Raw genomic sequence first — 18,149 nt, 5'->3', positions numbered from 1 at the left:
GCAAAAAGTTACAGACGTGTGCTAGCAAGTATCACTTAACGTCACGTTATTGCTACTACTGACCAAAACATAAGTATAAAACGAAAGACACTTTCCGAGCGAGAGCTCTGGGGAAGGTTTTTCTGTGGGAAATAGTTCATTCATTTTGGTCCGAATTGCTTTATGTTTCACGTGACTGCGCCGGCCTGACCAGCCACCACGGGTTACCCTCATCCCCGGAGGCTGTCCTTTGTCGAGATTGCTATATAATCAGTTGCTTCTTGCCCTGTACAGTTGAGTGAAGAGGGTGTTTATTTACAGGAGGTAGTATAAATCATGCATGCTCAGGTAATTTATTTGACCTTGTGAAAATAAATGCGAATGGAGAATCACTCGAAGCCCTTAACTCGGTCACGTCTCATAAACAACCAAAAACAGAATTAAGTGTACATTTCTCACCTGCCACCGTGCATACACGCGCTATGAGGAGTTTTTAAGTTGAGCAGATTCAGAAAGAGGAGCCGTATGTTCCACCTTCACGTGAGGCTACCTGGGGAGGTGTAAACAAGACGCGTGCTCTCTGCAGTCTGTCAGCGACGTGAGATCTCGCCCGCCTCGGGTGACACCCATCCCGCAGCTGTCCACATCGTCACATCGGCTGTGGCGCAATAACAGTAATTAATGTGCGAGGCAGGCTGGCTCTACACAAACACGCTCGTTGCCACAGCATGGTTACATCCTTTAGGTTTCACATGCCCAGCTTCCTTGTCCCACGCCCTTCCCCTGTGGCTCTCTGTCAGTGTGTCTCAAAAACAGTTCCAAGTTGGTGACAACAGCAGCTATTTCCTGCTCGGTCACAGTGCTGGGAACAAAGCAGCCATAGGAAATGGTGTAACATCCGTACCTACTTTTGTGCTTTCCTTTTACAAAGTATCGGGTATGTCAATCTGCCGGGTTCCACATAAGCACAAGACTAAGTTCCAGAATGCACTGATTTGGAGAATTAAATAAAAAAAAACGGGCTATAATTGAGCGATATGTCAGCCACCTGCAAAAGACTGCACCATGAGGAGGCGCTTTCAGAGTGCCAACAAAAGGCGGTATACCGGGCTTTCTGTTCAAAACAGCGCGCGGCGCCACTTGAAGGACACCACGTTCGTTTTTTTCTAACTTTAACACCGAGCGTGGTGTCCTTTATGCGATCGCTGCGCTGAGTGTTAAACTTCTTTTTTTTAAAGTGCGTAGCGGCTAATTAGGAGACACTGTCTCCCGCTGCAAGTAAAAGATCAAATCCCGGTGGGCGAGGCTTAAAGGAGACAGGGTGTCAACAAGCGCCTATTGACATGCCTTCAGTGCAATCATTGCACTGACTTTGGCATAATTCGTGACGCAAAACGACGCGCACGAATCAAAACTTAAGGCGGAGCTCAGACGAGGCTTCTGAAATCGTCTCGATTCCAAGAGACCTCGTAAGACGAGAGCAGCGCATGCGCTGCTTACGTCACAAGACCTAAAAAGGGCCTACACAAGTTTAATTAAAGGTATACACCTGCATACCTTTTCTGAACAACAGAAGCAATGTTCAATAAAGAAACGTAAGCTGTGGTTCTTGACTCAGCAGCTATGTTGTCCTCGGACATGCAGATAAGCTTCTTGAAGGATTGTGCCTTCTCTATAGTTTTCAGCAAGGAAAAGTTTTTACAGCTACTGAACTTCGTTCAAAAGTCCAAGGATAGTATTTCCTATCTAAAAATACTTAATTCCAGTTTATATATTCTGTCTGCACATTGTTGAACATCGTCAAACTAATCAGTTACAACCGAGCCCCTCTATTCATTTACTACCTTATATTCTGTGAAACACTTCTTATTGTTTAAAAACAATCACTGAAAATGAAAGATATTCAATTCTATCGAAGCTCTGTTCATGATTTAAAACTAACTAGAAAATAAATTTAAGTCATGCAAAAATACAAAATGAATATATTCAAGAAAGCTAAATTAGTACGTTGCAATGAAACAGATAATTCAAAAAAATTAAAAATTGTGAATTTATATTTGAAGCATACATCTAAATAAATGGATATGTCTAATCCAGTGGGTCTCAATCTGTGCACAGCGTCACCCTAGTGTGCCCTCAAAACTAGCCAGGGGTATCTCGAAGCAAGCACACAATTTGGGAACCACTGGCCGGCCCTATCCCACTGAAGGCCCCAGTGGATAGCTTTAGGGCAGCACAGGAACAGCTGATGCTCTCACTGCCCAGCTCTAGTGGTGGGTCACCACGTCTGATGTACCACCCTCACGGAGTGAGCATCGTACCGTGCTCACCGCCCTTGCAGTGGAAAGGTGGGCAGCTCAGACATAGCCCTTGACACCGCTGTACATCACATGCACAGTCCTTGCCGATGCGGGTTATTGTAAGTGCAGCAGCCGTGTCTGTGTACACATAAGTGACACTCAGAGGTGGCGGAATACGGGTGCTAGCGCTGCTACACTAAAGGGCATGAGGGGGTACAGGAGGGACTGGTGACTCACTTTACAGTTCAGGCAGCTCTCTTCAGTGGAAGGCACTTTAGCATGGAGCACTAGAGTCTTCTACCTACCTTGGGTCCAGACGCCGGCTCACTCAGAATGTGCCAGCCAGACCGACCGCTGTCAATGAGGTGGAACCTGGAACATGCTTCCCTCGATGGGCCACTCTGCAGTGGTCTGTTATCCCCCCCTCTAGCTGTGGTGCCAAACCAGGCTAACATGCAGGTGAGTTGTCCTTTAGTGCCTGATTACCCTGAAGTGGTTCCCACAAGGCTAGTCTTTAAAGCAATTATTTTTTGTCTGCTCTGTGATGTCATGAGAGACCAGTAGAAATGTGTGCATGCTCCGCATTTTAACCCGAATATGCATGCCCGACTTACAAATTGTGGACCTGCATGTTTTTATAATAAGAACACTGTCTGGATGCCAGGACAGATGGCCAAAACCTGGCACTGTTCCGGTAAATGCTGGACGTCTGGCCCCACCTGGAAGGGATGCATACATGGTATCAATTAGCATGGCTCCTGCTTGTCTTGTGAGAGGAGACAGCCTGTTCTTCCAAAGGCCAGGCTGTGACTGTTGTGAGGCCGTTGCTCGGAGATTGTGTTTTCATCGTTCCGCAAGGAGCCTGTGCATTGTGCACTCCATGTTTTTTTGCATGTGAATTGGCGGGCGTGAAGCAGTCTGTGGCAACTGCAGGTGCATGGCACAGTTTCTTAGCTTAACACTGCACAAAAGGAGAGTGGAATAGAACTAAAATGTGGAAGGAAGGGTGTTCGGTGAGTGGATGCATTTGATCTTAAAGTGAATATTGCCATTTTGTAAAATACACGTGTCTGCTGATAAAAGTGATGCCATGCTGTACCCTGGATTGCGTCAGGCCATTAGGAAAATTCATAGCGAAGCTCTTTCATTTGTGTCACACAGATGAAGGCTTTTTCCTTGAACCATAGCCAGCCCTCATTTAGTCGGTGCAGCCAGAGCCATTCCTATTTTTGTTAATGGCAAATACTCATGAATCTTGGCACATTTCAAAAATAAATTCCCTCACCCCTGTAAACTAAAATTCTCATGCCCCCCCCACACACACACTGGCATAGGCTGGAAGGAACTAAACACAAATGTTGTTGACATTATCATAAAACATAATTTTGTTTTCAAACTCGCATCATGGAAACTTTGCTCATCTACTCAAAAGGTACTGATGGGTGCTAGGTTTGCTTGCACAGCTACAATTATAGTAGTATTAGTAGTAGTATCTTTCAATTTTCCATGACAATCATGAAATCAGTACAACATATAGTACAAATAGATTTAAAACAATCCCCCAAGTTCGTATCCTCAAATTGAAATAATACTATAAAAACAAAACATTTCATGAGAAATGTAACTAGTCACAATTCACATTTCCTTTTTTTGGTGCCTATTCTGAATTCCATGTGCATCCGTAATACATATCATAACTATGTTGAGGATCCCAATCCGATTTAATATTTAGTAAAGTGTCAAGTGCACAGCTCCCAAAAATATTTACAGTGTGGTGTAATGATAAGAAGTAGTACAATTCCACCTCAAATGAAAACTTGCCTATTGGGGAAGAATTAAAAACTCTTTAAGAACATAGATACTACCATTTGGATCAGGTAAAAGAAATAAAATTCATTCATCTCAGTAAGCGACACTCTCAGTGCACTATAACTTATTTTCGGTATGTGTGAGTTAGTAGCACTGGAGTGCTTCTCATGAGTAAGACAACTATTTCTTAAGGAAAAAATCCCTGAATAATAAATACATTACTATCAATAGCTGAGATCCTTATTCTTTCAAATTATTTAACATTGTTTAAAACAATATAGATGTAGCAGCGTGTATAATACTTCATAACTGAATCATTTGGCGTTTGATAATTTCAAAGTCTTTGTTTCTTTATCGCCAAGCATATAACAAGAATCTAGACAATCCAAAAATTGGACATTCTGTGCAATCACTTTTTTAAATTCTTGTAATCTTGGTTAATCGATTGGCAGCCAAAATCCAACATATTGGCAATATTCAGGTTCTTCTGATTTGCTTGTATATTGGACAAAAAAATAATAAGTGTGCTTCGGTTTGACGTACAACCTTGCAGGCCAGACAACTAGACGAGATGGTGGAATCATTCCAGTTGCTGCAAAAACTGTTGACTGGAAGGATACTGTATCTAAATTTTAGATATAGAGATTTCACAAGCGGGGGTACAATGCGATTCAAGAATTCTTCCTTGTGCATTTGGTATTTAAAACAAAAACCAGACTGTCAACTCCCCTGCAGTTCTCTTGCTTGACAAAGTGTCATTCACATAACTCCAGTATCTCTTTTTAAGAAGGTTTAAGGAACTTTTTTTAATGCTGTCAGGATTAAAGCAGAGGTCGCACATACCCAATTTGACCAGCCAACCCTTAATGTAATTGAATCACTGGATACGCCCTCTGATGTCAGATGATCGTACATCTGAAACTGATTCTTTCATGGGCCTGAGACCAATCGAATGAGCGATGCTCTTCAGACCCAGGTTCAAACACATTGGTATCAATGGTGCATTTCGGGGGAGCTCCAAAATGGATCTCATCAATATATTTTCTTTTTTTTTCTCAATAGGACCGTCATTAGTGTGACCCCATAGCTCTGCCCCATAAAGTGTGGATCATATGCCCTGGGTAGGATATACTTGGATCGCTGGAATCACTGGTCTATAGACTGACTTCTTTAGCTTTTTAACTAGGGTGGTCCCTACATAATGTAATTAAAGCTGACTTTTTACTATTTTAGGGGTCAATGATTTTGTGCTAGTCAGCCTTACCCCCAAGTAATCAAATTGTTTCACCTCTTCTAGTGAAGTAGAGACCAACTTTATACAACAATTAAAGTGTTTGTGACGATTAAAAACAATAAATTTAGTTTTGGAGATCTTAATTTCTCTCACCTATGATTATAATACCTTAACCAGCTTCATCCCAATTATTTTCAGAGCAAAAAGTGGAAGTACTCTCAAGGCCAGGCTTGCATCTTGTACCCGCCAAAAAAAGTAACATAATGAGAAACTGTGGCCAATGGCCATTAGGTCAAGGGAGACGGGGGTCGAAAAAGTTTGTGAACAACTAGCATCATCTAAAAGGAGAATACCTAAAACAGAAAATACAAGAAGATCGTAGCACCCCTACGATGTAGTTGTTATTGAACTTTTTTTTGAAGAAAGACATGAGATACTGCAGTTAAGTGTCTGTAACCAGACCTAAAATGTGCCTGCTAAACAAACACGTAAGTAACTGAACCATGTCCATCTTCTATTCACATATGCATAGGATTGTGTATGATCCCAATTTCCTTGCCCACCTATATGTTGGAACCTTCCTCCTGTTCATGGGGCTTTCCTCCTTCAGATACACTGATGCTCCTATATCGTTAATTGTCTTCTGCACATACTCTTGCTTTTCTCATAGAAGTTTAAGATTATAAATAAATCCATTACGGTGTCCTTTCCAACAGAGTCTGTAGTTCACAAGAATATTCGATTAAATACAAAATAAAATTATGATAATACATGTGTGGGCTCCATTATGCCACTGCAGCATTTTCATTTAAATAACAACAAGTACATACCATCCTCATGACCTTCCAGTGTATTCCAGTCTTGTGAAGACAAATGGCTAGACTTCTTCCGAGGGCTTGTGCTCACTTTTCTCCACGATTCACTCCCTCCAGTTTTCCTATTTTTATTCTTGTAGTTTGTAACCGCTGATAATGGAAAACTTCCACCTCTGAAATCGGATGTATACTGATCCAGCTCTGAAAATAAAAAATACAACAAAGTGAAAGTTCTGCTTCAACAAGTAGGAGCAGTGTTTACATTTTGCGAACATCTAAATTAAACAGTAGATTATGACTATTCCTTTGATAATAAAATAAGGAACTATTTTGCCAAATCTATTTGCAAAAACCTAAGCAATAAATTATCCCATTGTATACTTTGCTAAACATCTGTGCAGGGCACCACAGCAATGGGGAACTTCGAAAATGCAATTAAGAAAAATTATAATAAAACAGCATTTATAAAGGGTTATATGCTGGACGTTTTGAGGATTTAAATATTGCAAATGACAGATGCAACTGTCATCGAAACTAAATGGCACTCATCTTGTCAAGCCACACTCCAAAGCTAAAACCTATGATTGTCTGGCTGTACACAGATCTCAACAGCAGGGGCTATGATCACTGACCTCAAAAATTACCCAGACTTGCATTTAACACAAAACAGGCATCACCCATCATATATATAGAAATTAATATTGCAATCTCCACTTAATCGCTCACTTGTAATTATGAAGCAATATACAAGAATGTACTTGTGAAGGACTATAAACCATGTGTTCTCTACACACAAGCATGTTCTCAAATAAGATCCATCACTGTTATAATTGTACACCCTTTTCTAAAACCCTGCCCGTTGATACTTTGCAGATATGTCATTTTACATCAAGGAAGTAACTAAACACAGTGGACTGGGATGGACCATGGTGAGAGACGTGGGTGGACCAGACTGAGAGACTACCTGCTGAAAGAACCCTGACTTTGATAGCCATCAATGAAGCTTAAATCTACCATACCAGGATACTGCACATTCTACTTTCGATTAAGCTTGTAAAACAGCACAAGGTGGTGCATTGAGCCTGAAAGGGAAAGATCTATGTCCCTTTGGGAAATGAAAGACATAGTGCTCCACATGTATTTAGGGATTAAGTGGTAAATATCATGTAAGGATATCCACCTATATATAGTTTAATAGGTTGAAGCAGACCTGTGCAGTGCATGCTTGATGTCAGGATCTTTATGAAGCAATACTGTCACCCCAACACTTACCAATCAAAACACTGGATTAGTAGAGCACTTCTTCAAAGATAGATTGTAAGCACTGTCTAGGACCCTTATCACCTAAGACATCAGGCATCACCCGGCGAAATGCACACATTTGCTTGCAATTCTGATTTGGATCACAGTATTTTCTTCATAACATCAAATCTATATAACACGCAACATCTTGCCAACATTCAACCACTCTGGTCATTTAATAAGGCATAGAGCTTTCAATGCAACATTGGATAGTAATCCACTTATGTGGGCTGGAAAATAATGGCAAATGACTTCTTGAGCTGCTATAGCTACCCGACTGAGACTATAGCTACCTGCATGTTTATGGAACCTTAAAGATCAGCGAATGCTCTGGATATGCACATGAGTGGTTCAGGATGGTGATCTTCAAGCATGATACAGGCACAAAATGTGTGAAGTGAAAATAAACAGATGTCAAAAGATTTGTGAATGATAATGTTCCTCTTAGTGATGTCTTCAAATATTGAAATTCACTTCTATCATTAATCTACCTTTCTTTCTGTTTTGCCTAAGAGAAGCTGTTACTTAAACTTGTGCCACCTATTGCTTCTGGACAACAATGTACTAACCTACATCTATTAAGGTTAACTCTCTCATGCCGCTCCCCATAGGATCCAGTGTATGCAGTTGTTGATGCAAAGTGGGTACTAAGCTTCTTCAGTTTGTTGACTGGCTTCAGAGGCAGGCAGATAGGATTGGGTTTCTTTTGTCTCCTTGAGCTGAAAGTGAAAGCAGTCTTGAAGAGTGAAGTATGCCACATTTCCTGCGGTTTTTCTGTATGGACCTTTGACTCATTCTTATCATGACTCATACACTGATTCTCCATTTGACTTCAGTTGAGACAATTACACTTCCTTTTCCTCATTTTAACATCAGCTATGCCATCTACTAGGGACCTGAAATAATTCCCTTTACCTCCCATAAATGTAACTCTGGTGCTGCCACTGAATCTATGTGAGGTCAAATGAGATTTTGCACCTCACTATGCTTCCAACATGGCACTGTTTTGGAATCTCTAATAGGCTTGTGAAGAAGATGTAGTACTATCACAACTGTGCCATGCAAGAGGTTTTCTCCATTATATCTTCCAGATTTCTAACTTATGGTCAGCAGACACTCCCAGGTCTCAAGTACTTTTGTCTCTCTTGCATGTACCCTATTTCCCTTCACTAGTTCCTGTCATCATTTTTTGGTTCATCACAGGTAGTAATCTAATTCTTTATTTATGTTATAGAACTCAAAAGAGGTCCACATCTGATTAATATACACTTAAAAACATTTGCACCAATAACCTCATTTTTTGGGTGATGGTCCGAGAATTTCTCCACCACCGCTGGCTTAATATTATACCTTAAATACATTGGCCTAAAATGCGGTGGCGCTGAAGATTCATTGTGGGGCAAACAAATCGCACATGATTAAAATCCTGTATATTCGTATTGCATAAATTGCAAACAATCTCTTTATCTCCTGAGTCAGACCAATTTGCAGTTAGCACCTTTAGCTGGAGCAAGTTTATTCATAATAACATGCAGAAATTGCAAAGACCATGCTCTGGAATCCAAGACAGGTACAGCTGAGCTACCTTGATGTGGCAGGAAGAGATCACCACCTCGCACTTCTCCTTAGACATACACTAGGTTATGTCCAATCATTGACTAATAAAACTGGAAGCATCCTTTAAGGAACGTTCAAGTTGGGTGTGCGGGAGACATGCCAGTGTAGCTTCCTGTAGAATGAATTGGTTTAGTGCATGGACAAAGTCCCAGGATAATGTATATTTTCTCCAAGAAATCCCATTTCGACATGTTAATCGATTCAATGAGATATTATAATGTCAGAGGAACTTTCACCTTAAAAACTGATAACAAATGAAGAAAATGTCTTTGAACAATTGTGTTATGAAAAGTTTACAAAACATTGGCATGTGAGGAAGCCTTGGCGGAACCTTGATCAATATGTGCCTTCACAAAAAACGACCTCCAGCTTATCCAGTCCTAAAACCCAAACATTATTAATGATTTCCTATATTGAAAGATCAATGCCCTAATTTTTTAGACATTAATCTTCAAAAAGTGAAGGGTGACATACTGCTGTAAAGAAACCAATTCATGCCCTTGGGGGTTAGATCCAGGATTTAGATATCATCCACGTATATCAAGCAGGAAAAGGGACGACCACCTATCCTAGAGCTATCCCCTTTGCTAGTTGCTCAACTGGCAGAGAGGTCTGAAACATACAACGAAAAAAGTAGTGGAGCCAATAGGTAACCCTGTTTCAAACCATTTTTGGTTGGAATTATGGAAGACAATCCCCGATACGCGCCCAGCAACACCTGACACCAAGTGAAAGAAAGGCGAGCAATTACTAATAAAAGGAGAGTCTCAGGCATGACTAGCTTAATTAATTTTTTTCCACAATGTTGGGCAGTCCACCCTACCAAGCGCTGTAGAAAAGTCTATGATTGCCACATATACATTAAGCCCTCAAATGGAACCTTACTTTTTCGCAATAAGCTTCAACATGAAAATATTATCAAGAGTACAATGTTTCTTCCTAAAACCCTCTTGTTCTATAGGGAGAAACTTTTCCTCTTCAACATTCCCTAACATGGCCAACAAAGCTATTTAAAGATAATTACAGAGGACATTTTTGAGGCCTTTTTTGTGTAATTGTATTAATATGCTTCTGGACCAAGAGAGGAGTGTAACTCTGAGTTGATAACAATACGGAAAAGGGGAGTCAGATGCAGCCCAAAGAGAAGGCTCCAGTTTAATAACAGTGATGGGGATCTCGTCAGGCCCCATTGCCTCAGATAATCTAATTCCTATAATACCCTCAATCTCGCTCTCTTGTAGTAGGGGTGCAGTATGCTAGGTGAGGAGGGTTATGATCAGTGGAAGGAATATAATACCACTCTGCACCAGCATTGCTTGAATATAGCTCCACTAGAAAAGCTCTCAATTCTGCTTCCATTTTCGGAATTGGCAGGGATTTCACGCTAGTGCCACTACCAATGGAGATAATTTTCCAGCATCTCTAAAAAATCTTTGGAAGAGAATGTTTCTTTCTCCTTTTTTAGGGATAATTCAGACAATGTCTTCTTCTTTTCAGGAGATTAATTAATTGACTTTGTTCTGTGGAGAGAAGGACTAATTGGACCCTCACTAGTATATTTACCTATTTACATGCAACACAGGATTATGATACAGTCTCCTAGAGGAGACAGAGTTGTTTATTTTACATGTGGTGACCAACATTTTCATATAGTTTCCGTGCTTTAATAAGGGGCCAATGCCCATAAACTGCAGATCCTCTATTAATTTGGTCACCAATCTTTTTAGCTTACCAGATGACTTGGAATTCCAATGGGTTCTACAATTTGTTCTCTCAGACCCCACTGTTATATCTTTGACATTTTTGGCTTCTACAACCTCTGGAGCAACCTCAATCATGCAGGAAACCAACTTGTGGTCACTACAGGGATTATCATAAACATCCACGTCAGAAATCATATTGCATGTTGAAAATGGAATGATCACATAATCATTAATAGAGAAGCTAGAAGAAGCTTTATGAGTAATTGGCAGTTGTATTGTTCTATATTCTTCCATTTACTATTAAGAATTCATTGCTCCTTAACACTTCCAGCAGTAGTAATCCTCTTATCAATTCTACTGTTAAGAGGAAACATTGTGGGGGAATTTTTAAAGCTTTCTCTTTGGGTACATTTGCGAATGACCTTAAAGCATGATTGGAACTTTTTGCATTTAGGTAACCTACTAATACTATACATTTACAAGCCTCTCTCTTCATAATACTAGAGATCAAGGAAAACATGTCCATTACCAGTTGAACATAGTAGGATCAGGAGGGGGATGTAGACATTAATCATCAAGTATAATTCATTACTATCTTGCTCCTCCTTAAGAAAGATTTTTACCACTTGGATCAATTTTGAGCCGTGTGTGAATACATTAACTGTCCAACTATAGTTGGTACTCAGCAGTGTTGCAACACCTCCATTTGCATGGCCAATCCTAGAAAGGGTTGCGGTGCAGCTGAAAACAAAGTATCCTTCTAAGGTCCAATAATTTGTAAGCCAGGTTTCTTGGATGCATATTACGTCATCCTTCAAGCTGTTCAGAAATAGATTTTATTACTATCCATCAGTAACCCAGCCGCATTCCAAGAAACCAGTTTAAAATTATTACGGGTTCCTTTTTTGCAATGTTGCCCCCATGAGCCCTTCGACTTAAGGACTCCTCCAGCCCAACCCTAGCTTGCCACTTCATTGTCTGGGACCGGGGCATTACTTTTCTCTTTCTCACCGAATAGGGAAAGCCTCCTATTCATTTTTCCAAACAAGACCCCAAAGTCTCTAAGCGTAGTTTCTTGGCCGTCATGGCTTCTACTCCCTTGCAAGGGGAGCTAATTTATTAGCGTAAACCAGAATAGCTATTACACTCTGCTAAAGAGACCACAAGCTGCTGCCAGCCAAGCCTACCCCAGCATTATAGGCACACACCTTCCCCACACCCCTTCTCCACTCAGCAATAGCAGCTACCAGCCTCAACTCCCTCTGCATTTACCAGAATATTCTGGTAGCCTCCACTTCCCAGATACCAGGCCATGCAGAGGAGAGGGCAGTAAGCAGCACTTCTCAAAAGCCAAAACAGGCCTAACTATACCTTCAGGGGTCAGCCACAAGGGCCAGTACCGGTTGCAGCACATGCACCTAGGCAGCTTCCGTTGGCTCAAGTGGCCACAGATGCCTCTGTAAAGGCTGAATCAAGGGCTTTTATCTTCCAGCGGATTTTACAGGGTAGATGTGTGATAGACACGGTCTATTAGTCGACATAATGGACATGGTGATAACGACAAGAGAGGGCTCCCTTGATGTAGGTGCATCAGTTCTCCTCAAATACGATGCTTTCGAAATAGCACCACTATGCTTCACCATCCAACCACCAAATCTCGCTCACTAGTGTTCACTGGTACTGTTACTGCCTCTAACATTCCATGTGCTTCTGTGGTTCTTAAAGAGCTTGCCTTTAGTGGCACTACAGGGATGCAAGATGTGTTTTAACTAGGTCTAGGTGCAGAGGAATACACAGCAAGCAGCAAATTGCACCACGGGCCTAGCAGGCTTGACCCTTGAGAAAAGTGTTAAAACTCTGCCCACTCACCCTGAACCTAGCTGTGGTCAGAACAGGAAAGGTTTGTTGCTGCCTCATCTTGCCTTGTGCCCTCAAGAACTGCCTCCAATGGGCCAAGAAAGCCTCTGGCCCCTGTACGGCCCCCTCTCCACCACCCCGCCTCTCCAACTAATGCACCTTACACCTCCACTGCACTCCTCTTACCTCCATTTCAGTGAGGTGCTAATTCCCTTCATTGACCCTCCTTGCTCCTGCTTAGCTTTGAGACAATCCAGAAGTGGAAATCCATACATTGCACTTGGCCAGCATTACATGCTGTAAGAATCCAATTTCTTGCATCCTCCTTTACTCTTACCTTCCACTGCAGCAATTCCCTGTGCCTACCCATACCCCTCTTCAATCTTACTTCTGCTGTGCCACAATCTCAATTGCCCTAACTACATCTATACACACCTAAATGCACTACAACACAAATGCATACACCTCACTTCTCCTGCATGTGCCCACGGTTTATCTTTGTAACCAACATAGCAACTAATACCAAACCACAGGAACATTTTTGGATTCACTAAAAAATTGCAATTATCCTTTTCCTAGAAGATTCTCATTCCTTGAGCACATGTCCATTCCAACCGAGAATCACACATCCTACATCTGTACATACTGTTTTGCTTGAATCGCAATGAAAGCAATATCAGAGTCCAACACAATGGCAATGTGTTACTATGAACACCATACGTTTTGCACTGCTTGGGCCAACCTCTGTCCCAGATGTATCACTCCTCTCCATGCAGTCACCACAAAACTCAAAGTTAATATTCATAACAAAGTATACTGAAAATGCAACCACCTTCAACACACAATTATGAATCAAACGCCATACCACTTTATCAGAGATGCCTTTGTGGCATGCATACACACATTGATTTTTTTTTGTTGAATTTCTTAAAGACCACAAGCTTCCAAAAGTTTGATGCTGCAGAATGTGTATCACTTCTTCACACTTCACTCACTCCCCAAACAACACACTCTTGTTTATGCTGATATACAAGCCTCCTCCGAACAATAGCTCTCTCAGATGCTCTTCTAGATGCCACCACCAAAATCACTATGGACCAAAACAATCTCTGTACTTTGGGAGGCCTGAACATCTGTTTGACCAATCCAACTTCCCTCAAACAATAACCGTTCTGATGAAGCTAGACTCTGAGGCTTTCAACTCATGCCAGCAAGTTCTCAGGTCAAAATACTCAGCTGGACCCATGCAGGATACTAATTTGTCATCACCAAAACAGAACATAGTAACAGGAAACCTCCACATGTTTAGCAGCAACCACCATTTCATCTCATTTGAGGTAAACCTGCCACTGGAACCACTATTCAAACATCACAAACCAACAATGTTACCTACAGACAATGGAACAACCTCATATTCTTCACATTTGACTCTCACTTAGATACCTCCATCCCCCAAAATCTCATAACAGAGCTGAAGTAACTTTACCACTGGGTATGTGAAGGCTTTGACAGACAGATATTCTTAAAAGCACCTCATCCTCAAACCACTGCCCAAAGAAAATCTAAACATATGTATAAGAGACAGAAGACTGAAGATTAGGACATTCTAGAAACCAAATGGAAAATGATGCTTCCAAACATACCATGATCTAAAATGTACAGAAAAAGGGTAACATTATTTGAGTTTTTTCGCAGCGGATCTCCAATCTAGACACCCAGCCAATGGACATCATCATATGTCCATATTCCATAATGCGCTGCCATAAATTTACCTCAATTCTCAGATTTCTGTGCCCTCCATCATAGACCACCACATAACAAGAGCGATTACAAATATGTAAGGAAGACATCCAGCAACCTCCCTCTCCAAATCACAAACAGCAAGACAATGTACGCCTGCAGACAACAGACACTGGCTAACTACAAACAATGTATCACCACTGAATTCAAAGAAATGCTCCAGGTGAGCACCCCAGTTTATTACTCACCATCTCACCTTTCGAGAAACTCCTACTCCCCAGTATCTCAAGAACCACCATGAACACGTCTCTAACCTGTGGTATCTTCCTCTATGACCTCATACATAAAATTAATCACAAGAAGAACCTCAGTTCATCTGACCCAGCAGTCACCGACTGATCACCAATGGATCATTCCTACGAAAGCCAGTTTAAAGAGAGGCCTTCCATCAGATCTCCAACTTTATAAGAGAAAACAACCTACTCTCTGACTAGCAAACTTGAATCCACCTGGGCAGAGGACCTGAAACAGCTCTGATTTGCTTGGGGGATGACCTGACGATCAGGTAGCAGAAATGAAGTTGCTGCCCTATGACTTGTGGAGAGATCCACTACTTTTGACATAGTCAGCCATCTGTCTCCATTGATGAGGGTACTGAAGGTTGGCTTTCAATGCAACTTCCCAGACAGTATCTCTACTACCTTTTCAACAGATCAAGCTTCATTTTACTCCTTCCCTACACCCCTGATCCTTAACTCTACAACTGGGACATCAGAAATCAAATTGCACTGACAGCAGTGGTGCAGATCTCCTTACTGCTCTGCCAGCACACTGAAATACAAGCTTTGCGAAACAAACCTTATTTGTTTGACAGAAATAGTACATGCTCATGACCATTTAATGGTAGGTCTTTCTGCTGCATTAGAAACAAAGTGCAATAGTTGTCTTTGACGCTTTTTATTTTGTTGTTAAATTAACATTATCAATAGGTGAATTACCTGCTCTGGGGATTGGGCAGCCGTGTAGAACAGCTTTATTCAGCAGGATACTGAGTGCAGCTCTTACTACAGCCTGCTGTCCTTGGCTTGGAGGTTTTCTGCCGACTCTGTGACCACCTGGGGAGTGTCTCTTCACCGATGCCCTGGAGAAAATTGCTTCTTGGACTCTTGGAGCAACAACAGCATTCCACAGCTTTGACATCCAACTGCAGGCATAAATGGATCATAATAAACAACTGAATAGTATACACTGCTGATGATTAAATGAGGTTTCTGCACCTTCAACATTTCTTTAACATCTTTTCCTAAAATGAAAGCTGCATCCAAAACGACTATATTGTGACTAGGTTTAGGGAAAAATCAATAGCCAGGGAGTGAGGCTAACATTTTGTTGTAAAAATTCACAGATAAAAACGACGTACACATTCAGGCATGGACAAAATATAAAAGGCCATTGCCTTTTCACGGTGGAATGCTTTACTTAGACAGAAACTCCAAAAAGCCACTTTTAAAGAATTCAGAAATATGTTATGGTACCAAATGTTCAAGTATATTTTTGATAAAAGCTTTTCTGTAAGATATGGTGTGAGGCACATCATTATAATACATTATTCCTGCCATATATGTGCAGCATTCTGATTCATCATTAAATACATTGCATGCAAAACTTATTCGACCAGAGTATTAAAGAAACCCATCGCATTTAACGTAGTCATATTGAGTGGTAAATATGTTCAATCAACAGCCAGTGACATAACATATATTCCCTTCCTATATGTATAGTCATAAAGAACTTTCATCCAAAGTGAATTAGGTACTCTTTAAAATTTGAAACAAATACAATGCCAACTGGTCAGGTGTATACCTGAACGTGCCTCTTCAGTTACCGATGAGTTTAGGCACTCAACCATACATTGTCATTCTGGGCTCGTACATCCATTCATTCGCCTACAGGCTCATTTTTGCATTCAGCCAATTACCCACCAGTAATAAAACATGCACACGTCTTAAACAAGAATAAAGATGATAAATTAAAAGAATAAAAGTAGAAAATCAAAAATGTCACCAGCTAAACTGTCCATCACTCTTTTCTGTGCTGATTTATAAGCCATGACAATGTCTGTGTTTCCATAATAAATGTGCTCTGAATTCATGCCGTTATATAGTACTGTGCTGGTCTTACTTTGAACCAATAATCACACTGAACGTGGCTGATAGGCGAGAAGTGGCAAATGGCAGTGGATTGAGAGTTATGGGCTTAATAAGTGCAATTGCTCTGTCTCTCCGGCCACAAAGGATAGACCCAAACTTCCTGGGCCTCCATCAAATTAGGAGGCCACACAAAAAAGCAAGTTATAGCCCTTTATAGGGCTAAAGCCCTTCAGGACTGATGCTCTGCCTCAAAGTTATGGGGGCAGACTAGACCTTATGAATGCTAGTAAACTATGCAGTACATTAATCAACATTTTGCTGTTGACTATTAAGGTCAACAGCAATTCTTGTAATTTGTAGTGCAGCAAAATAGCAAAACCAACATCTTATAGAGACACAACCATACACATAACCACAGATTGAGAAGCCCCTTCAAAAATCTCGGTACCATGGCACATCAAGGAGCACCCTATAAAACAGCAACCCTACAGTCCTATTTTAGTGTCAGCACCTTGAAATCATTGACTCAATATTGGAGAGTACTTATGTTTTTTTTTGTTTTTTGTTTTTTTTACAGCTGCGAGTCTTAAACTCTTTCCTAAATTAGAGCAATGTTAGGTTGGTCCTGATGGATTCAGATATGATGCTCCAGATCCTGAGTGCATTGATGGAAAGGGCCTGCTGTCTTGCTGAAACACATCAGAAAAGGGAAACTGTGGGTAAAAAGTAGATCCTCTACTCCAGTCATTAAGACCTTAGGTTTATAGTTAAACGGCAGCAAAGAACCAGGCCCAAACTTTAGAGCTCGAGCCCTGAGCATTGTTTAATACTGTGTACTAATACCCCATACACATGCTAGTGTAATGGGGTATGTAGGAGGGGCACTGGAATATTAGAAATGGGCCTTATGAGGTACATTTGGTGTGCATAATCAGCATGTTAGGGATGAGCTTCATACTCGCTAAACACAGCTGGAATTTATAAGCAGTTGTCTGGTCACTAACATATCTATGGACGAGGAGGTCCTATCGATGGGCGAGGAGGTCCCAATACCAGCAGATTTATCCATGGAAATACTACGTACAAAAGATGTATTGTGTGTTACACTTTTGGCATAAATCAAGCCTTTCAGCATGTTGGACTTCACCAATCTGAATGTTTAAAAGTAAGAGACCTATTTGCATCCCAAATGGGCCCAATTACATGTGACATCGCAGGACTTGTGAGCTGAATAGAGACATTTCGACTGTCTCTGTGTTCTCCAGAAAGGGAACTCAGATCTGGTCTTAAACAGCCAATTGGTCATTTATTTTGTTGATTATCCTTAGTCAAGATACAGTATGTGACCAGTCAACCATTTTTGGGGTAGTCTGACCCCTCCAGTAACCCAGAGGGCATAGTTTAGCGGCCACTGGTGAGGCCACTAATTATCTACACCTGTGATGTGGGAAATCTGAGAGGTCTGTGTAGTGTGATACTTACCAGTCTTTTCTCTATGTAACTATGGGCTCGCATTAGGGGCTCGTGTCTGAATGTTATGACATACAATTACATGGATGTATTTGCCCTGCACCCATGCTTCCAAGTTCTTTCTCCATGGCTGCTGAGAAACACTGGAGCAGGGACCAACAGGACATGGGCTC

General features: G+C 41.1%; 1 protein-coding gene across 2 annotated transcripts in view; it reads right to left on the bottom strand.

Moving 5' to 3' along the window:
- The window catches only part of CTTNBP2 (cortactin binding protein 2), a 636,925-nt gene that overhangs the window by 88,570 nt on the left and 530,206 nt on the right, over positions 1-18,149 (bottom strand). For both annotated transcript variants that reach the window (XM_085653125.1, XM_085653124.1), the window contains exons 18-19: positions 15,355-15,560; positions 6,153-6,338 (exon numbers count right to left, since the gene is read on the bottom strand). In XM_085653125.1, coding sequence (XP_085509251.1) covers positions 6,153-6,338; positions 15,355-15,560 — 392 coding nt within the window. The remainder of the gene's footprint in view (positions 1-6,152; positions 6,339-15,354; positions 15,561-18,149) is intronic.

The sequence above is a fragment of the Triturus cristatus genome, chromosome 4_1, assembly GCF_964204655.1.
Source record: "Triturus cristatus chromosome 4_1, aTriCri1.1, whole genome shotgun sequence".
Lineage (NCBI taxonomy): Eukaryota > Metazoa > Chordata > Amphibia > Caudata > Salamandridae > Triturus > Triturus cristatus.
Note: the sequence above shows the minus strand (reverse complement) of the source record. Positions and strands in the feature narration are given on the sequence as shown.